The sequence below is a fragment of the Anguilla anguilla genome, chromosome 7 (genome assembly GCF_013347855.1).
Source record: "Anguilla anguilla isolate fAngAng1 chromosome 7, fAngAng1.pri, whole genome shotgun sequence".
Classification (NCBI taxonomy): domain Eukaryota; kingdom Metazoa; phylum Chordata; class Actinopteri; order Anguilliformes; family Anguillidae; genus Anguilla; species Anguilla anguilla.
The window spans coordinates 51227548-51250354 of record NC_049207.1 but is presented as its reverse complement, the minus strand read 5'-3'; the positions used below and the strand labels follow the sequence as shown (position 1 = coordinate 51250354).

Below are 22807 nucleotides of genomic sequence, written 5' to 3'. Positions count from 1 at the left end.
TTGTACCCAACATAGCCTGTGCGAGAGAGACATCTTTAGCCTGAACACACGAACTGAACGTTTGTACCCAACATAGCCTGTGTGAGAGAGACATCTTTAGCCTGAACACACGAACTGAACGTTTGTACCCAACATAGCCTGTGCGAGAGAGACATCTTTAGCCTGAACACACGAACTGAACGTTTGTACCCAACATAGCCTGTGTGAGAGAGACATCTTTAGCCTGAACACACAAACTTAACGTTTGTACCCAACATAGCCTGTGTGAGAGACATCTTTAGCCTGAACACGCAAACTGAACGTTTGTACCCAACATAGCCTGTGTGAGAGAGACATCTTCAGCCTGAACACGCAAACCATATTTATATCCAACATGGTCTGCAAGCCTGAACACTCAAACCACACATCTATACCCAACATGGACCGCGTGAGAGAGACATCTTCAGCCTGAACACGCAAACCGCATGTCTATATCCAACGAGGTCTGCGATCCCGAACAGGCAAACCACACACTCAACATGGGCTGCGTTCTCGCTGAAAATTTAGGTGACAGAAAAATTAAAAAACTAACAACAAAACAAAACAAAACAAAACAACGGACAACCACACAAGTTGAGACAGGTCAGTGTTCTTTGTGTAGTCCCGCTAGTCCAAAAAGAGACACAACGTGATAAAAAAAATTTAATTGATAAAAGAACAGTGCGAGCGATCTGGAAACACAACGGAGCTCTTAGCAACGTGAACATGGGGCGAAGACATCAGGCTGCCCGGCACAGACAGGGAGCATCACCCAACTGAATGTGGCCTTGTCTAACAGAGCAGCACGAACAGAGGACAGAGGATAGAGGCAGCTCCTAACAGCTGTTCCCCGGGAGCAGATCTTGTCTCACACAATATGCTTTCAGGCATTATGTGAAAACCATGTTTCGTTTAAATGCCATTCAAAAACTTAATCAGAATTCAAAGATTTTTTCCACTGGATATTCAGGACAGTCTGCGCACCGACGCATGAACAAGAAAACACACACACACACACACACACACAAACTCACATATACAGAAACACTGCTTAGTGTTGCATAATCTCTGATAGAGTAAGGTATACTAGATTGATCAAGATAGAAAAACAGATAGATACAGTAGATAGAAAGACAGATAGACAAACAGACATACAGACAGATCACTGACTGAAGTACTGACTGAGCAGTTATGCACAGAGCACACTTCGACACTCTGTATCGTCTGACCAATCACAGCGGTGCACGCTCCAACGATATTTAACGCACTACAACTTACTCTTAACAACTGATATAATGCACTACTATTGCCCTCTCATAGTTGTGCCAAAAAAAAAAGGAAAAAAGAAAACATACTATAGGTAACGGTTCTGGCAGCATTTCAAGATATGGTTTCTCAAAGCTTGCAAAGGCAAGTCCTATTATGCATACATACGTACACACACACACACACACACAGACACACACATGCTGTGCACAATATAATAAAATCCACTCTGTGAATTAAGTACCCCAGATATGGCTTACCTTCATGTTGTTATTCTTTGACAGAGAAGGTTAGTGTTATTGCTTCACAGAGAAGGTTAGTGTTTCTAAAGGCAGTTGCGCCAGCGATTCGTATTATTTAACCTCTATTATTCTACAGCTGATCCCACGCAACGCTCAGCCCGGTCGGTACAAGTACGTACGCTAGCCTCACAACAAGGCGACGACAAAGCGCGGTAACCGATCTTTAAATGGCAACGGGAAGTCGCGCGACCGGAATGCTAATCGGCGAGCCGCCGCCGCCGCCACCGCTTCTTACGTCTCTCAGCAAAACGAACACGAAGGCCGAGCGCATTAAAACGTCACGAAGCGAGCGTGCGATTGTCTCGTTTAATTTTATTTACATTTCCCGCCTTTGAACCGGTGACATCAGCGGCCCGGGTTTTGCCGCGGCCTTCCGCTCGTACTGCAGAGGAGCGCGAGGGCAGGAGATGACATTTACGCCGCGTCTGGTACATCGTTCCCTTCCCGCTCTTTTTACGGTCTGCACTGTGGAGTGTGGAGAAAGGGGCGACCATTTCATGTTTTGGGCACGTGGGTCATTTACAAGGCCGTTTCCAAGTGTATAGCGCTTATATACAACACCAACAACAACGATAATAACAGTAAGACGTATCACCAATTTGAAAATGTCGGCTTTTAAAAGTAAGGAATTGTTCTACTCTTCTGCATCATACACACAGGGTCTTTTTTTTCTATATATATATATATATATATATATAGGGTACAGTGCTCCAGAGTGACAGGTGGAAGATGTGGTTAATTCTTTACGTCTTCAAAGATTCCACTGCTCCAAAGGCAGTTAAATGTGTCACGGTTTGAGCACCGGGAGAGCAGAAGGAGAAATATACGTACCGGAGCACTAAATCCAGCTTCAGAGCGCGCGAGGAGAAAGCATCAAGCTTTTTTTTTTTTTTTTACACCGTACAGGGGTTCGCGCGCTTCGCTGTGAACCCCGGGGCCGCGTTCTGTTTTGATCAGCGGACTATGAAAGGGAATATGAGTTTGAAAATGATTTCCAAGCGGCGGGGTGGGTGAGCTAACCCCGGGCAGCGCGGCGGTACGGACCGTTAAAGCACCCCCCCCCCCCTTAAGGATCGGGCTTATTTGGAAATGAAAGAGGCAAAAGGGAAATCTCATTTCGGCTGCCACGTCCCGCAGCGGAACGTGAAGTGTATCGGGCTGATCACCACGAAGCTCTGATCATTAATCCATTAGGGTCAGGGTGCCACATACATTTCGGACGCGGTGAACTTGCTGTGGTTTTCGGAGGGGGGGATGATGATGTGCTGCAGAGCCATATATGCATGATGATATTCAGCATCGATATTTCAGACAGAGAGAAATGAGTGGTGAATGGAGACTGCTGTCTCTGTCGATGCATGTCACTGTCCAAAGAACGCTCCCAGGACAAAAAAAGAAGAAAAAATAAACCGAACACCTTTGATCTAATTATTCGCTACTTACAGAAAAACTCAAATTACGCCTTTTGACATGACTATGTAAATTAAGTTATTATACTTAATTTAATATTATTGATGGATTAATATGGAACACAAGGTAGCATGTGTGAAAAGTGCCACTGAAATTCAATTTGCTCATTACAGACCCTACTCAACGTTCTAATTAAGCAATATTAACAATCGCTTTCTGCTGGTTCCCCCTTTTCTCTCCGATTTGGAATATCGAATCATAATTATGAGAGCTGATTACAGACCTCCGCTTCTGTGATTTTGGAGAGCGGAGGCAGGCACGCCATGTCAGCTGCCACCTCTTATCACTCACACACAGACTGTGAGGCAGACACTTTATTTGCGGCTTACAGTAACTGGAGGACTTGCGGGTTCCTGCCTAGCCACTAGGGGTCAGTAGAGAGTGGCGACTCACGGCTATCCTGGCAGACTCAAACGGCCCCGTCCCTGGACGATTCTAGAGCCAACAGGCCAATGCTCTGTGGGGCTGCAGGGCCACAGTCAACGCTTACACAGTCCGGATCCAATATCGGACCATGAACAGTAAAATGTTCAGTGTTAAATAAACTCTCACAGAGTAAATATGCGCACAACTGGCCTCATTTGTACTCTGGTGAAGAGTTGAATGAATACCAAACTTTTTATTGTATGGTATCTATCCATGCAACAGTGACCCACCAGCCCAGCATTGATTTTGTTTGGCTGCATTCGTGTTCATCCTTATTTATGAGTAATAAATTAACAATAGCACAATTCAATAACAGACTCATACTCAAAGTTATCAAAGTATCTTTCCAATGTAATCTGGCAAATCACATATAAAACGATCATCATGACATCCTGGACCAATAAAATAATCAAGTGAGAGATACCTAATAATTCATTGTCTGGAATGTCTGACTTGGCAAAACCGATCAGTACTTCTGTGTATTCAGAGGAAAATAACTTATAGCATAAATACATTTTTTATGGTATTTTTCCATCATGACTGGTAGTCAATACCTGTGACAGTGGGAAAGCCACTGCTGCTAGACTGATGATTTTTGTATTAAGAAACAGACCTTATATATGAAAATATGCATATGAAATGACCTCTATCTTCAGCTCATAAAGCTCCTGAGTGTGTCTGTTTTATTTAATGGAAATATCTAACTATGACCATCGGTGTCATTAAAAAAAGAGAGAGAAAAAAAAGACAGACCTTTACAGCGCTGTTCAACAAACCAAGTAATGAGCAATCCATTTCTACGCCTCATAAAAATAAAATGAAAAAAAAAAAATTTGAGAGTTTACATCTGGAGTTACTTCAGCAAGGTATCATTTTCCTAAACTGATGTTCAAAGTCCGCAAGCACAATTTCAGCACTCAGTGTACAAAACACCGCTCTGGGACCTTAGGATATTTCGCTGGAGGGCGATTAGAAGAATACACGTCTGACCCACAACATCCCAGAAGCCGTTAGAAGGACATTAATGCACCATTCAGGACACGTCAGGTCCCGGTTCCCCAGCTGACAATTGACAATCAGAGCATATGGGATCAAATCTTCCGGAATGCCAAAAATGATTATTTTTATTCATATTTAATAACATGCTTTAGTGTGTGGGTGGGTGGGTACAACACTGAAAGAAAATCAGTATAGACCAATGATGCAAACAACCAAAAACTGGACTGTAAGATAATACTTCCTGTGCCACAATAATGGAGACAAATCTATTATGTTTCTTGGACAACAATCTCTGTGATCTCTCTGTGAAGTGTACAGCAATGATACAGTTTCAGTGTTAATTCAAACGTCAGTCTGAATTTACAAGGGCAACTGTACTGGTGTGGTGACAATATCAAAAAATGGAATTGGATCTCTGTATTAACATAGCTCCAGCAAAATAAACAGTTCCTCAAATCGAATGCGGTTAATGAAGAGATTTCCAATGTGCTACACAACAGAACACTGATTCACAGGCAGTTCAGTAAAAGACAGAATGTTAAATTCCCATCTTGACCCGCTAATGAAACATAATAACACTGGAACACAGGTGACATGCAAGTAAGACGTGAGATACATTGGATATTAAATTACACGCTAGATCACCTAGTTAGATAAGCTCAGGAAAAGGTATTGCCTATGCCCCACAAGAGCATGAAAAGGTGTGTGTGCGGCCTGCTTGCGTTTGGGTGTTTGTGCGTGCGCGTGTGTTCCCATCGTGCAAAGCATTCCTACATCTTCAATAAGGAAGAATACAGGACTAAATATAGGAAAAAAATCTGTTGGTTATTAACGGTTATTAATGATTCTGGCTGTAAGACACCTATCCTGCAGACCAGCACCAATGAACACAATGAAACGAATATCAAATCATCTCTCTCTCTCTCTCTCTCTCTCTGAAATAACTCTGCTGTGCTTCACACAGCTCGTGTTGTGTAAATGTTATATGCGTATGTTATGTAAATGCTTATATGCTAATGTCATGTAAATGCTCATATGCTTATTTCAGTCTTATTTTATTTCTCCACTTCTCTTTCCCCAAGAAAGTATTTTTTAAACAACCAGTACTGCATGCAGTCTCTCTCTCTGTCTGTCTCTGTCTCTTTCTCTCTCTCTCTCTGTCTCCCATCCTCCCCGAAAATCCATCTCTCCCTCTCTCCCTCCAGATCCAGGCTTCTCAGTACGTTTGGCCGTGAAATCTTTGACAGCAGCTGAATTACGGATTTTGCAAGCAAGCCCAGCTCCCATCTGCATGGAAAACGCATAAAAAAACAACATGCGCAGTTCATTCCTCGCTGGGTCCCCCCCGGCTCAGTTCTTTCAGAACGTCTGACTGCGGAAGAACAGGACAGCAGGCCCAGACAAGCACATTTAAGACACCACTTTCATTACCATGATCTATATTGTTGACTATCACACACACACAAAAAATATTTCCGTTAATGCAGCCGCAATTCGGGACACCAAACTGCAGCCATTATAGTCAACCATCACGTTATTAAGCTGACACTCAATATTCTGTGTGTCACAAATGGTAAGTGTACTGAGAGATCACAGGCAAGTCATCTCTCGGAACTCAAGACCTCCATACTTAATTTTTCCAAGTGCATATAAAGACCAAATTGGGAACATAGTCTGGAAACTAAATTTATTTTACAGTGCAATGGGCTAATGGGGAGACTGAGACAGTTGATTAATAAAATGTACTCCACAGTCTACTTTACAGGCTTTCTGAGGTTATTTCATTATTGGCAGAGAGATATGATTTGGATTTATTACAATATGGTAGATGGCTTAACACAAAGAGACATTACTACAGCCAAATTTATTCACGAAACAGAAATTTTTAACATCCTGAAGGGTTACCACAAATTGAAATGAATGGGGGGGAGAGATAATATTCAGATATTACTCAAAGAATATTCAAATTAAGCTTTTGGCATTCAGAATGCTTTTGCGAGTTATTGTTTAAACTTTTCTAGAGTAAAAGCTTCACCTCGTGCAATGTTTACACCATTCTACCCTTCCAGCACAGTAAAATTGGAAGATATTAACAGTGCATTATCCTAAGCTTTTTCTAAACTGTGAGGTTTAGCCAAGACTGCTCTGCAATTGGCTCTATGAAAAAACGATAATGCTATTTTAATTCATATTCAAACAATTCATAGAAAAACAAACTAAAAGAATAATAAATAAAAAATCCACAACGCATGTGTTGTTAAAGCAGTACACATTCTTGAAGTCAGCATAGCCAAGTTAAGGGAAAGTAAACTGTAAATAAAAGCAAATTAAAACTTAAAAAAAAAAGAATTTAACCCAAATTACCACATAGCTTTTTCTTCTATTTTAAAGCAGTTACATATGTCTGAGAGACAGATGAGGCAGTTTCTCTCAACCTAAACTGAGTGACAGTCTAAAGACAGTGCTTGTCTTATTTAATGATGATAAAGTCATATATTTATTTTGTAATGGGAAAGATATTTTTTTACACATCTCAATTAACCAAAAATTGGATCAGGATGAGACAAGAGGAAAAGTAATTTATCTTATATCGTGCGGCTATATCAGGAGCAGAAAATCTGAGAATGAAAAAGCATGCTCGTATTTTTTATGATTGACAGATCAGAAAAAGAAAGCTAAATTGCTTAAACTGTCTCTTTAGCAAACTGTCTCTCATTACCCTTTCATATTTTAATAATCATTATATAATGATAGCTTATTATAATTTAAAGTGCAGCATATTCACAATGAATTTGCATTGATATAATTATCTTTATGATGCCACCTATTCCACTAATTGCATATCCCAAATATTATGCATATTTCTCAATGCACTTCACCATCTCCTAATCAAAGTCGAATGTATAGGGAGTGAAGACTCCTGCAAAATAATTACTCTTCCCTGTTATCGGAACATTAGACAAATATGAAAAACCTTTCTGGTCAGACTATGGGGGCTGAGGCAACTCAATAGTATATTGTGATAAATCATTCTGCTCTACTTCTTCTTTGTAGAAGTCCACACACTGCTACTAGTGGTGGCGGGGTTTTCAACGAATGCAGTAGTTATTGCTCAATGTCATTTAAGGCTAATGCAATATAATTACCATAATTGCACAACCGCGATTCCAGACACAAAGGCAATATACTCAGTAATTCCTCGGATGACCTGGTGACGTTTTGATCTGGACACGCAGAACTGAAAATGTGGGGGGGGGGGGGGGAGGGGGGTAGGGGGGCTTTGTTCTCGAAAGACAGACCGCTATCGGGGCACTTAAGGACGCCTTGGCGGGCGTGGTAGCTTAGAGGTTTGGAAGTTCACCCTCGGTCATTCCGATCGGCTCTGAACTCCAAAGTAAATGGACCAGAAGAGGAATATTACGTGGCAGAACAATCATTTCCATGAAGGCATCGTCGTTTTCAAGGAGATGAGCTTCCACCATTTATAAGGGCACTGACTGGACAGACACACAGTATTTCAGATATAAGCTCTGTGGTATGAGGAATATAAAGACCTGCTGTCATCGTCCAGGCTGAAGACACATAAACAGCCTAAACACTGCTTCAGCAGCATCCAAGGGAAATTATTCACCAGTTACCAAACGACAGCATGTTCAATTTTGGGAAAATTCTTTTGAGGGAATTTTTGTTCGACTCGTGAATTTCTGAGTTCCAAGTAAACTATATTTTTATAGTTTATTTATACAAAAAAAGGGGCGAAACACTTGGTGTTCTACTTGTACATGTGAGGCAATAAGAACAGACAAAATGATACATTGTTAGTTTCATATTCAAGCTATTAATTGGTTACATGAGCAGATGTGACAGTACCTTTTTATCTTAAGAAATACCCATGTACACCAGAACCATATTTAAGCTGTGATTGATGGTTCTGTGATGTAATGTATTAAAGCACAGTTCAGAAAAAAGAAAATCCAGTTGTGATTTATTAATAGCTCACGAGAAACTATTTCAATTTTTCATCTCAATGTTATTTTTTAGCCTTCAAACTATAGTGTGACTCTTCCCTTAAGAAAAAAAAACCCGCAAAGGTCTAAAATTGAACTGCTCTCCTCTTCAGCTTTGAACTTCTATGTCTTTTAATAATTAAACTCAGTTGAATCCGAATGAATCCAAGCCATCACAAACTCAGACGTGTAGGTATCAGGAATGGGGCTCATACTACTGTAATAACCTTATAGGGCAGTTTATATTCTGCAAATATATGCGTACATATGCACATACATTCAGATGTCATGCATGCCAAAGCCATTGAAAAGAAATGAAAAAAAAAAACAGGCATCTGACCCCTACACGCCAGTGTGTACAATAAACACATTGACATGCAGGCAATCAAACAAGCACACACAAAGATACACACCCACACACAAGAAATAACTCTCTGCATCTCTGGCTCTCTCTCTCTGAGATATTTCCCTTCTCTAATGAAACACTTCCTCACTGCCCATACCCATCCTGTACGTGATTCCAGCTGCACTGAAGTCAAAAGTCAAGGTTTGACACTGATGCCCTTCCCCCTTGGATTAAACAAAAATGCACGGGGACACTCCAAAGGGGCTTTTTGGTAACACCACCGATCAGGTGGACGAATCAGGAAGTACGCTGCGTCCACAGGCCCGCCCAAAGTTTTCCCCACAGGAACGGCTACTCAGGAAAGCGTGGGTCAGCTCCACTGCTTAACGCGTTTCAGCACCTGCAGTCGGCGTCCACATCTATGCAAGCAGGCAAATTACAGTCTGTTACTCAGGCTGTGAGACTGCCTCCCCTCCCCTCCCCTCCCCTCGCCTCGCCTTGCGTTTGACAACACCCGCCAGTTCAGCTATCTGACAGAGTGCCGTTTCTGACAGTCCCCATCGCCCAGAAACACAGAGAGAGGGGGGGGGGGGGGAGAAGGAGAGAGGGGGAGAGAGAGAGAGAGAGAGAGAGAGAGAGAGAGGGGGGGGGAGAGAGACAGAGAGAGAGAGACAGAGACAGAGACACAGAATGAGGGAGAGAGAGAGAGAGAGGGAGGGGGGAGGGAGAGAGAGACAGACAGAGGGAGAGAACGTCACCGTGTCGCAGCGACCGCGAGGGGGAATGATAAAACTTTCATTTCTTCACACGCGTGTTGACATGAGCGCGCGGGATAAAGTCTGACATGTTTGTAACTCCAGCGCGGGCTTATCAACGTTGCGCTTCCTGCTTTTCTGACAGTTACTGGCGCCGAGGTTTGTCAAGACAACGGCGTGTGTCAGAAAGATGGAGCCTCGCGAAGCCGAGCGCGCAAACGTTTCCGCTGATCACAGGTGACGGGACGAGCCGCCCTGTCCTAACGTACGGGGGCTTTTGGGGTCAAGGTTTTTTTTGGGGTGCAGTAGTCAGCAGTTCATTTTCTTTTTTTATCAGCATCAAAACAACAGTAACATCAAGAAAGCATCTTTGACTATTATTATTATTATTATTATTGGGGCAGCACGGTGGTCTAGTAGGTAGCACTGTCACCTCACAGCAAGAAGATGCTTGGTTCAAATCCCAGCTGCGATTGGACAAGGTACACTTGCCGACATCATGCCCATATGATGCGAGCGGCATTACACTGCTAAGTTATAAACGCCTGCATACCTCAACTAAATACCTTCAGTGGGTTTTATTTTCCCAAATTACGGGACTACATCGCCTTGTCAGGGTGAAAAAACTATTCTCCTTAATTCATTTTGGATACGCATACACAGCTGGAAACACCTCAACATCAATTATTCCATTACAAATAACGTTTAAGTTCTATCATTCTTACACTTTCAAGTTGGATATAAGTCTGGTTTCCACATTTTTTAAACCGTGTCTGCTTAACAGACAGCAGACAATTGGGAATCCCTAATTTCAGACAAAACAAACAACAACAACGACGCCAACAACAATAAATATCATTAAGAAGGCAACATGGCAGATAGTGTAAAAGCGCTATTGGCTGGACCAATCTTAACTCGCCTTTATTTTCGGTAAAAGAAACGGCAGCCCAGCAGCCCGGCTCTGTGAGCGGCCCCCAGCCGGGAGATAATAATGTGTAACTGCATAAAGCAGAGCTTTAGGGCACATTTTCTCCCTCCTCTTCTTTTAATAAAAGCACAAATCAAAAGAAAAATCCATCTCGGGGCATTCCTTTCTTCCTCCTCTGCATGGGGTAATGTGTCAGTGGTCAAAAACACATTACGAGAAGCATCGAAAAGACCTCGAAAACTTGTATTTATGTCAACATAAAATTATTAGGTTATGATGTATGGGAAATGCAATGATGCAATTCTAAAAACAGGAAGCAATTGGTCTTATATTTAGCACTGGGACAATGAACCCCCTTGCTCATAGCTTATAAGTGATGTATTGCTGTAGCAGTACCACCTTCATTAAAAAGGACTGCATACTGCATATGCAAACAGAAGGGATGAGGAATTTTTAGCTTCATGTATATAAACCATACACATAATTTCACAGCATTATTTTTCTCTGCATTCGATCAAAATTGTATGAATCACGCATAAGTCTGAGCTAAGCCACTGAATACGAGCTTCGCAAAAAATGAAGCCAGATCCATTGTCTTGTTTCATCTCGAAGACTGTACAACACACCTATTAAAAAAACCCTCTGCTTACCCTCTGCAGCTTTCCATACCTGAAGACAGTCATTTCTCCCGCAGTGATCCTCACAGAGGAAAAGGCTATCCAGTTTCACAGAAGAAAGGCCACTTGTCAGTCATGGGTTATGTGTTTAGCGGTAACCGAAAATACAGTCTGACTTGCCTATTGCTTTGCATAGCATTGTGCGTTTCGGTTGAAGATGCATTTCCTCAGATGGAGGGAATGCGTTTAGCCTATCCAATTCCAAGTCAGCTAATATTTTCACGAAAATATTGGATCCATTCAGTCTCTCTCAAAGAGAAATGATTTTATCTTAATGCAAACTCCCGTACTTTGGGACATATTTTGAAGCTGGGATGACATCACAGAAAGTAACGTGATCACGATGCGTGATTACAAGAAGGTTAGCTGGGTAGCTCAGGGAAAGATCACCGTGGCTTAAAAAAAGAAAAAAAAAAAACACAAAATACAGTAATTTCAGTGTAATTAAATAATTAAAATGTATTTGTAAAAATATAACTACAACAAATTATCACGTTTACAGCATACTCACACTTTTAGAAAACAGCCCCACTGCTGTTTTCACCTGCCATTATTTTAACAGAAGACTGAGGTAATCGCAAAGACTTATGGGATATCCTTCCTGGCAAAGGATACATGCGACACTGCCTTCAAAAGCGTCGGAATGAAGACACCTTAGCAGGTTATCATTTTTGGCCAACTCGATGTCTTCCTGCCTTAAAATACTGCCTGCAAGGGGAGCGTTTTCGCTGTCTGAGACTCAGCCATCGATTGGGGGGAACATTTAAGTCGAAACGTCACAGCAGGCCCAGTGTTCCATTAAGCGCTAAGCCCTGACAGATGTGGCAAAGCGCCCACATGCTAATTTGTTATCTGATGGACTACACCTGTTATCAGCTTCCAACTCCTTTTCTGCCAATGGCTTTTCGGCCACCTCGGGGTGAAAATCACATGCTTATATATCTGTCTCGTATCTTAGATCGGGCTGGATGTGCGTTTTGAGCCATTTGCGCTGAGACGAGGAAAAATTTCAGCTAGAAGTCGTCTTCACAAAGTTTCACACGTTTTGCATTCAACAACAGCGTTGCATATGCTGCGAGGACATCGTGTTCACAGCTAGCGTTTTCAAAAATATTTGTGTAGACTTCACAAACACCCTTCAATGTTTCAGAATACGTTTCAGAACTGGAAAATCTGATTTCATTTCTTTGCTTTGCCAAAAAAAAAAAAAAAAGCACACTGGTAAAAGCACACAAAGTAAGCATTCGTTAACAGGGCATGCTCAGGGAAATTATGTCATAGAACAAGGGAGGTATGGGTAATGAGTAAGTAACCTGAGAAGGTGAGAGATGGACCTTGGCCGAGACCAAGATAGAGAAGCAATGTCCAAAACAAAATTATAATAAATGAATAAATAACTAGACGATGCATGCCATGCTGACATTTGCATTCAAATTCGTATAGATGTCAATCTGCAAAACAGCAAAAATGAACAAATGAATAAATAAACACAAACAAGCATTACATTGGTCTAGGCCCAAATGCAAATGATCCCACGATTCACACACAAGCAGAAGCACAACGGGGTTCGCTCAGTCAGCGGACGCACATTTGCTCGTATTTGCCATGCCACAATGGGAACCTCAGGATGGGAAAGAGGATAAGGTAACTGTACCTGCACATACACCCGGCAAAAACGTTCCCGTTTCTGCAGCTGCAACCCCAAAACAATTCATTAGCACAGGTACGCACGACACACACAACGTTAATCAACATCACCCCTGATTTTAATTCATTACGGGGTCTCTGTTTTACATAAACTCCAAGAAAACTGCACTGCACATTAATTATTCCCCGTCTCAGAGAACAACAAAACAATCAAACGATGCTTAATTGGCTCAGAAATCAGCAACACAACCCAACTGGGGATTGAACTCAGACATCGTCCTGATTCAAGTGTGGTTGTTCCAAGGTTGTAGTTTTTCCCCCGTTTGTTGAGCAGGAAAAAAAAAAAAAAAAAACATTTTTTATCTTCCACATGAATTAAAAGTGAACTTGACAAGATTTACACCAAAGTCTGGATATAGTCAGGCTCCAACAAAAGGTATGTTCTTTTTTATTTTTAGAACGTCTTGTGACCGCATGTTAAAAACGGACTGAATGTTCCAGAATGTTCTAAGTATTTTTTACTTTCCAAACAAAGTAGAAAAGCATGTGAATGAGCAGAGGTGTGTGCTGTCAATCACCTCTGCTCCTCACTCCATAGTTCATCAGTTAAGCTGTGCAGATATTGCATCAGAAGAGAACACAACGCACAGCTGCGCAGACAGACCGCAGGCACCTGATTGGACAGCGGAGTAACCACTTCTACTAACCCTCATTAAACCCCCCAAAAAGTGTCCTGTTATAGGGTCACCTCTAACCACTTTCTTCAAGGTCATCGCACATTTTACAATATTAATTTATGTAGAAAACTTTAAACTTTAAAACATGTTTCTCAGACAATTCATTCAAAGTGTTTTTGAAGTGCTTTGTTTGCCTTCACAGATCTCATTTGATGATTTCCGATGATGAGGTTTTCTAATACATGTCATTGTCTTTACATGCGAACACCTGTTTAAAATCACCACTCACTGCATTGGCTGTGGTCCACTTCCTATGATTTTAATCGTGAAATAAAGTATGCACAGATCTTACTGTACTTTGTGTGTGAATAGAAATTGGTCATTGTGCCTCATGTGAATAGCACATATAACATTACAGGAATTTAATCCAAAACAATGATAAACACATTGAAGAAGATGGGTTTATTTCACTTGTAATTAAATTGTTGCAAATGTATGCAAAAATAAGATCTGAGTGTGAATAATTATGGTGACATGATTAGCAAGATATTTCTGAGTTCTAATTCCATTAACTTTTTTGCAGAAAATGAGACAATTATGTTGTTCTGTTTGTTGCATGGTAACACGAGATGTATTTTTGTTTTGCTGAACATGAAGCGATAAAAACACTTCCCACCTGTTGGTCAATGCGTAGGCAAAAATTAAATTAAATTTATGAATGCTTGAGAAAAAATCAAACACATCACCAGATGATCACAATTCTGAGACACAACAGGGTTAAACACAGATTACTTACTGATTATCAAACCAGCCAGCACACTGCATTCAGCTAGCTTAGCAGGGCTACAGAGGGTTGCCATCTAATGTGTTTGCATTGCTTTTTTGAATCAGGTCCAGTGTGCCTGTTTTCTCCTCTAACTTGAGGTATAATTTCATTAAAAATAAAGCTTTTGGAAGTTTCACGGTGACTGCCATCTGGGACAGTCCACTCCTTGTATTTACCGAATCTCCAGAACAGACGAGGATATAGGACAGCACTTTTTTAATCTTCAAGAAACCTGGCACATCCATTTATTTTCCTTATTATTTTATAAAGTCTGCATTTAATTGTTTCCTGACAAACCTGGTCACAGAACTTTTTATATTTGATTTCTAATTAAAGAAAAGTGACATCTACGCAACATATGTTTTTGGAGGACGGAGTGTAGCACAGTGGGTAAGGAACTGGCCTTGTAACCGAAAGGTCGCAGGTTTGATTCCCGGGTAAGGACACTGCCGTTGTACCCTTGAGCAAGGTACTTTACCTGCATTGCTTCAGTATATATCCAGCTGTATAAATGGATACAATGTAAAATGCTATGTAAAAAAAAAAGTTGTGTAAGTCGCTCTGGATAAGAGCGTCTGCTAAATGCCTCTAATGTAATGTAATGTTTTTGTTCAGATCTGTAACGAGTCTTTTAAAGCACTCTCAAATCGGAACTGGGAAGACCATCTCCTTCAGGACTGTCACGCCCTGATAGATAACACATTTCCTTGCCCATCTTCTGGTTTGGTGCACCAAAACTTTATTTGATTGTTCATGCTGCTTGTGTCCACTCTAGCTATGCTTACAGGTTATGGGGTACAATTTCCCCCCGAGGGAGGTGGTAGGGCATGACACTGAATCGCTTCCTTAAGCCAAGCGTGCATAACTCCAGTCCTGGAGGACCAGTATTAGATGCTGGATTTTCATGTGCTTCAGCTCTTAGGAGCTCAGTGACTGAAAAGTCATTGATTGGCTAAAGGGTCTCCACACCCGGGTTCTAAAGCCTTGTAATTGGCTGCTGCTTTAAAGGAAGTGACAGAACAGTGGCGTTCTGCACCCCAGAGTTAAACTAGCATAGCAGCTGAGAAAAGCAATAGATGATGCAGTGAGTAGCAATGCGAGCGTCACTTTTCACAAGCTTTAATGGGGCGCGCAGTGGGGCCGGGGGGGGTGGGGGGGATCCGGAAAGTGCTCGGGGGTGACGATCCGTCAGATCCGATCGGTGCCGCAGGAGCGCCCAGCCACCGCCACCGCCACCGCCACGTCGTCGCCTGAGAAACACCGTTAAAAATCTTGACGGGAACGTCTGGTTACAGGAACCAAATAAAGTTTGAAAAGCAATTTCAAAACAGGTGCCGGTGCTGCACCACAATCAAAGCCGCTCAGTCGAATTAACGGCTGACATTTTGGATTTTATCCGTGCTTGTTTTCCGTTGGCTGCCTTGTGGACGGACCGTATTATTTCAAAGCAACTGCATCGGTGCCGTAGCAGCAGTCAAACGCAGACAAGAATAACACAGCTACTGACTGCATTAAACCATCACAGTCATGGAGCTGGCTTAAAATACTGATGGATGCATTAAGCACACAGTATCTGCTTGGTGTAAAAAACACAAAGAACCAGGATTTTTTTTCGTTTTTTGTTAACCAAGTTGCATGAAATATTTATGTGAGCACTTCTGAACCAAGTGAGGTTAGGTGTTTTAGGTTCTCTTGTACGGTTCATTTTGCTGTAGATGTCACGTCTCTTTTGATTAGCAAAATAACCAGAAGAGAATTTGGGTCCTGCTAACTTGAGAAGTAGGTAGTTAGTCTTCAACAGTGGGTGAAGTACATCGCTACGGGTCACACTGTCCAACAGTAGACGGAAGCTCCTACTCGTTAAAAATATTGTTCAATTAAAACCCACTGTTCAATTTGACTGCTTATACAACTTAGCACAGAAAACAAATCGGAAGCATAAAAATAGACAAAACGTAATGATAACATTTGTGCATGTTATATTCAGATGAAACACACTGAAAGGCTGTCCCATGGAAATGATATGTGAAGGCTGGTGTTGACAGGGCTGGGCCCTACCTTGTTTAAGCTCCGGGCAGCGCTATCTTTCCCCCCAGGGGTGAGGTCCTTCAGCTGCATGTCCAGCAGATCCACGAGCTGGCCCATGGTCTTGACTGTGTACGTGATGTCCCCCGCGTGGATGTGGCTCTTGGTTTGCTCCGAGAGATCCCTGGCAATGATGGCTGCGGTCTCTCCTGACTTTAACTTCAAAATGACACAGAAGTGAATGAATGAATGAATGGACGGGATAAAAAAGTAACTAATAAATAAATATAGAAATTCACACAGACTTTTGGAATCATAATAGGATTTACAAGTACAAGTGCTGGCCTAGGATCAGTTTTCTACTGTCCATCTTGAAAGGAAGCTGAAAGGCTAAACTGACCCCAGATCAGCCCCCCCCCCCCCACTCTATGATGCTGCATGGGTGGACCTGAAGGCCTGTGTTTTCTGTTCTGTTGCCTGTTGTACTTTATGCCAAAGAAGACAAAAGCATTTCTAAATCAAATCTTGATTAAAAACGTTACTTTTACACGATACATTTAATGTATTAATAAACTGATAAACTGTTTGCACTATGGACACACTATATACTATTTCCTGTAGCTCTATCGTACAGCCTAGCACAGCTGGTTGTTAAATGGTGATTCATTCCAAGCCAGTTGTTTTTCATTGGTTATAATGTCGAAAACAAAGAATGAATAGAACTAAACAAGATAAAAGATGCCTTCCACAATAGCACGCAGAACTCTATACCGTAAAATGTTCAGCGTTAAATCAACACTTTGCTCTGATAGAGTACATGTGATCCTTATTGGGCTCGTCTAAATTCTGTTCAATTTAATTTTTGTCGAATACAAGACAAAACAATGGCCCTTTCAAATCATTCCAGTAACCAATGGAAACGAGCACAGACCAACGGCCTATTTTTATTTAGAGAAAAATTTAATTAAAAATCTTCTTAAGCTAAGGATGGAGCCATTATTTGTTAATGAGGCTTGCTGTGTGCTCCAAACTCCCTCTTTGTAGTTGCTTATTCTGCCTCCTTTCTTTTAAATTACAATGTATATCTCTGCAAACCAGAGGGCTTAATGGGTTTGAGTAAGCCGCTTCCACATTGTAATTTGTTGGAGGGGTTTAATTTATGTTGATTCACTTTAAAAAAAAAAAAGTGGCATAGTCAAGCATGTTTCAGAATTACCTCAAGAATTATGAACTGCCCTGTCATTTCATTAAAAAAAAAATCGAATTAATGAGCAAGCACCTGTTTTGAGGTGTTGACGTTACAGTACTGCCGTAGACTGTAGCTGTTCTTAAACCTTGAGTATACAAATACACCATTTGCACTGTGATACCCACACGCATAAACCATCTTCTTCTTCTGAGCAGTACAAGTGCTTTTCGTGGAAGCATTATGTGGCTCGGTCACATCCGAGCTCCGTTAAAGCACAGTTAGAATGAGGTCATGGAACAGAGATAACTATAACTCTCTCCCAGCGCTGCCACAGCTCCCATTCTCCCCCCGGAGCTTAAAGCACGATTTCAGTTCAACTGTAGCCATGACATTATTTTGCAACACAAACGAGGACGAACACAAGAAAGTCTCACGCCCTCGAAGAGAGTTCTCTCCAGCCCCCTTTGCCGCATACTTTCTGCCCTTTCGATCCGAATAATATACGCAGAGGTTAAACGACTATTTGTATGCTAACCTCAAATGCACGATTAACAGGTACTCCAAGCAACGTGCACATACCTGCGATACAGAATCTGATTGATTATGCCCATCTCCTGCGATCATTGCCTCTGTGTCTATTAGCAAATCCAATTATGCAGGATCGCTTAATAGACCTTACAAAACACAAGCGGCCCAGCAAGCCCAGTAATGTCTATCTGTGTGGCTGGGGCCCAGCTAATGGAAAAACAGGTCGGCAGCATATAGGGTGAGATTAGAATCTGGGCTGTCGGACGTGTTGCTCCTCCTTTTACTCCGTGTCACCAAGGCAACGGAAAGAGCTGACAGGCGCATCGCTCATCTGTAATCTCCCTAATAAAGATTAATAATGCTTTTGTTAATATTTAATCCATATACAATAAATCACTTTCATTGTTAATGAGGTATTTATAGGCAGGCCTCCCCTCCTCTAGTGGTAGGTCACAGTTTTGCATTTATTTAAATCTAGTATTGGAGAAACACTGTAGCTGCGGCGTCTGCATACAGAGATCATACTTGCCTATAGTCCTTATGTCCATTCAACCCTGCGTGTGAAACACAAAGAGAGGCAGCACCATGCTCGCCTAGTAGCTTCGATAACAATCGCCTCTCGCCCCACGGATTAAAGCACAAGGACGTCAAGTGGCAACAGTCACACACTTGTCTCACGAGAACCCCTTCCCCTCCAGACCTGCAGGGACTTGAGAGAGCGGTACGAAAATGAGAAAGCAACGCAGGCAGGTGCTGCGGAGGCTCGGATTTTGTCTATAGCGAGCCGCGATTGGTTGAGAGCCCCGGGACTTACTTTCCTGGTCACGTGGCTGACCCAGGGGGAGGTGCAGTTGCTCAGGTCGGGCCCTTGGGGGTCCCAGTAGCCGTCGGGAGCCAGGCACACGTACGTGGCGGTGCCTGCACAACAAGACACAAAAGCTGACGTTACTGGAGAAAAGCCCCCGCGTCCGCCTGAATTCCGCCCCGTCTGTTAGCGTGCGCTCGCTGTAAGAAACAAAATGGTGGCGTTTCACACACACACACAGGGAGGGGACGGGCCGGGGGAACACGCTCCAGTTATTTAGGGCCTGAGGGAATGACTGCTCCATCGAGAGAATTTGGACCGGAACCGCATTTCTGTACAGTGGTGACACTGTGTTAGCATTAGTCATAACCAGAGCTACAACAGCCAGGGAAGTTAAATGCGAAATCACATTTTTGTGCAAAAAGAGAATAAAAATGGTGAATTACAATAAGGATCAATTCATATTGCTTTTAAAAACTGACATCTTAAAAGGCATGATTTTCCGTTTTTTAAGCATTGCACACTAAATAGAAACTCTTACTAGACCACAAACAATAAATCCGTATAAGTTATAAGAAAGTGCAACTGACCAGACGTCCTCTTTTCACCAAACATTTTTTTCTTTTTTGATCCACCCAGACAGGATTTCTAATTTCCTAAAAAATGTCTGGCTAGGATTTCTCCTTCCATAGACTGAATATAAACAAACAAATGGGCTAGTATTATATTCATAACAGCACCTGCCCCTGTCCTCTTTTTATGAAATCCAATATACGGCCTTAAAGTAGAAGTTTAAGAAACTCTAGTCTGCACTACATAATGACACAAACTTTCTACTGGCATCACAACTCCTGCCATTCTACAATGATAAACAAATAAATAAACAAAATAAATAAAATATTTTGTGCCACGTTTGAACTAATTCACAGTTCTCAGTCGGCGAAATGTTTAAATGTGCCTCTTAAAGGAGTCGTCTGAAGCGCGAGGCCTTTGAAGGGGCGGTTCGAGGAACGCTTTGTGCCCTTATCTTGCGGAATGCCACATTCGTCTTCAGACCCTTTCTGCAGATTTGAAGAGGCTTGTTGATAAGCTGCTGGGGTACGGGGGGGGGGGGGGGGGGGGGGATTGGGGTGGGCGATACGTTTCAGCCGTATCAATGCATGAGACATATTCCCTTTCAGCTCCGGGCTAGCCCATGACTCGGTAATGACAGTACTAGGGGACGGCTCTGACATCAAAGCAATCACAAATACCGCCATTGCCGCAGCGGCCTGTACTGACTGTGTGTCGAAATTAATTGGTCCACTTTGCTTCACGAACGTCTTCATGTAAACACAACAGAGGATTATGCTCCTTCTTCCAGTGGCACTCGTTTTGGTAACTGGAGCTGAGAGATAGCTAAGCACAAGACATCAGTGGTATAAGAAGTTTAAAATGTCTTTGTGGTAAAATACCTATCGTCCCGGCAGGACATGGCTGCATGGCCACGTGACCCTGCAGCGTTTGGGGCCAGGACAGGTCGGACTCCTCCAGGGCGGTGCAGTGGTCGAAGCCTATGTTGGGCAGCTGGGAGGAGGGCGCGGGATGGCTGGGGACCTCCGGAGCAACGGTGGTCGTGGTCTGGGCCCGCGGGCCGGCGGTGGTTGTCGTGGTGACCCTGGTGGTGGTGGTGCTGGTGGTGGGGGTCGTGACCGGGATGGGCCTGGTGGTCGTCCTCGTGGTGGTGGTGTCCATGTTGGCCACAACGGATGAAGACAATTCTGCGAAAAAAGGAGTACGACCGACAATTAATGAATGAATGACTATGCGTTATGCAATAGATCGCTCCCAAAAATGTGCTGCTTGACATTGCGCACTTGGGAGGAGACCATGTGTTTGCCTGCGCTCTCCTAAATCAATAGTTGGGATCCTGTTTATATATCCTATATATCAGCCATTCCACATTGGCAGACAAGATAAAAAACCAAAAAAAAAAAAAAAACAGGAGTCATCCAGGTGCCGAAAAATCGGTATTTTTGACTAAAGGGGGAAAGAAAAACCACCCCTCCTTACTTTTTTTGTTTAGCCATACATTTCAGACAGCTAAGAATTAGCTAGGTTTGTCCCTGTTAACCTCTTGTGAGTTTAAGAACAAATAGTTCACACTGGATCGATTGTACTTGGCAGGTATCACTTGAATTTTCAGCTCAGTTCTCAGCGGTGTCTGTTGGCGTACTCCTACAGCTAAACAAATCCACATCCTCACCGGTTATGAGCCACCCCGACACTGCTCTACCTTCACAGTTCAGTTCAAAGTTCAGTTATGAATTCAGTATTTTTTTGTTTGTGTTTTGTTAAACCTTGCTTAAGGTTTAATAGGCTAATGCCATGCTTCCTATTTACTTGCAAAATGCATCTCCTCAGAACAAATATTAAACCCTGTATCCCCGATGGACATGATTTGCCTAAGAATTCAAGATGTATTCCATGTGCCTCGTCTGCCCTGCGTCTCCTAGTAGCATCCAAATGAATCCACATAGCCAGACGTTTTCAAGGAGACATCCTACCCCCTTGTGTTTCTGATTGGAAGTAAGCTACCAAATTAGTTTTGTTTCAAGGGCATTACAGATCTGGTCTTTGACAGCACAGTATAGCTGCTGCTTGACGGTCGGGGGAAGGGGTGGGGGGGGTGGGCGGGGGGGGGGAGGGTTTCAACAATGACAGGCAAAGCCGGGGTCGTGGCTAGGGGTCAGAACACAGAGCGGAGACGGCTCAGCGAATCAGACGGCTTAAGACACGTCTCCCGTCACAACGGACCGTCGCTTAGGAATGAGAAGTCCGCAGGTTGCGGTTGTGGGAAATTAATAATCACCCCCTTCGACGTCCCAAAAGAACAAAGAAGGCAAAATGCCCCTTTTCTTGTATTTAACACATCTGCGGTACTGCCGAAAATAAGAGCAGCGTTTCTTCACTTGAATGCCAGACTGTGATGCATTATACAGTCATCGCTGGAAGAAAACACGCCGCGATCTGAGGAGTTCATTATTAACAGAGATAAGGAACAAAAAGAAAATAAAGAGCTCTGTTCCTTGAACAAAAAAGGGATCGGTCTCTGACGTGAGACACAAAACAGACATTCTGGCCCCTGGCTGAGGACTTCATCAAACGCTACAATAGTCTGATTTAACCGAGTTCAGGACAGAAACAGAAAATCACTGTTTCCTCGGCTAACCCGCCATAATTAGTCAGCTTAGCTCGCGCGGTGTACGCTATACAAAGCAACTTCATTCTTCATCGTCCTACTCGACGCGCTTCTGTTTCTCCGGTGACATAAGCACTCTCAGCTTCTCAGCGATGACTCAGTGCCAAAGACGCCGCACCGGGAGCCAAAGTGATATCTCCTCACCCAAAAGAACAGCTTTACAGCTCCTGACTAGTCATCGATACCACCTACCCCAACTCAGACCCCTCACACAAGGTTTCCTTCATTTTAAGACTCCGGTCATCTCACTCATATCAGTCAAGGCTTAGAATTCCCAGTTTTCTCTACTATTAGTTTCTCACTCTTTTAAAAACTCTGTCTCATTGAACATTTTCAATCTAATCCAATACAATACAGTAACACTGTGGTAACCACCCCTGTTTCTGAAGATCTACTGTCCTTCACGTTTTCTTTCTAGCCCTAACAAAGCATGCCTCATTCAAAAGCTAGGGATCTTTCAAAGCGGCTAATTAGTAAAGTCAGGTGTGCAAAATTAGGGTTGAAATGAAAACCTACAGATTGGTAGATCTCCAGGAACAGGGAATGGTTACCACTGCATTGACAAGTGTTTGTGCTACTTAATATATGTAAACAGTAAAAACATTGCTATGAATGGAATATGTAGGCTATGTCAAAGTATCAGAAAACCAGGGATTCAACCAGGATTTGGGCTGA

General features: G+C 42.6%; 1 protein-coding gene across 17 annotated transcripts in view; it reads right to left on the bottom strand.

Moving 5' to 3' along the window:
• The window catches only part of LOC118231730 (adhesion G protein-coupled receptor L3-like), a 219281-nt gene that overhangs the window by 53771 nt on the left and 142703 nt on the right, over nucleotides 1-22807 (bottom strand). For 14 of the 17 annotated variants that reach the window (XM_035425857.1, XM_035425858.1, XM_035425867.1 and 11 more), the window contains 4 exons: nucleotides 20346-20651; nucleotides 18901-19004; nucleotides 16403-16588; nucleotides 12849-12887 (listed from right to left, as the gene is read on the bottom strand). In XM_035425857.1, coding sequence (XP_035281748.1) covers nucleotides 12849-12887; nucleotides 16403-16588; nucleotides 18901-19004; nucleotides 20346-20651 — 635 coding nt within the window. The remainder of the gene's footprint in view (nucleotides 1-12848; nucleotides 12888-16402; nucleotides 16589-18900; nucleotides 19005-20345; nucleotides 20652-22807) is intronic. The other 3 variants (XM_035425861.1, XM_035425866.1, XM_035425873.1) reach the window with 1 other exon arrangement.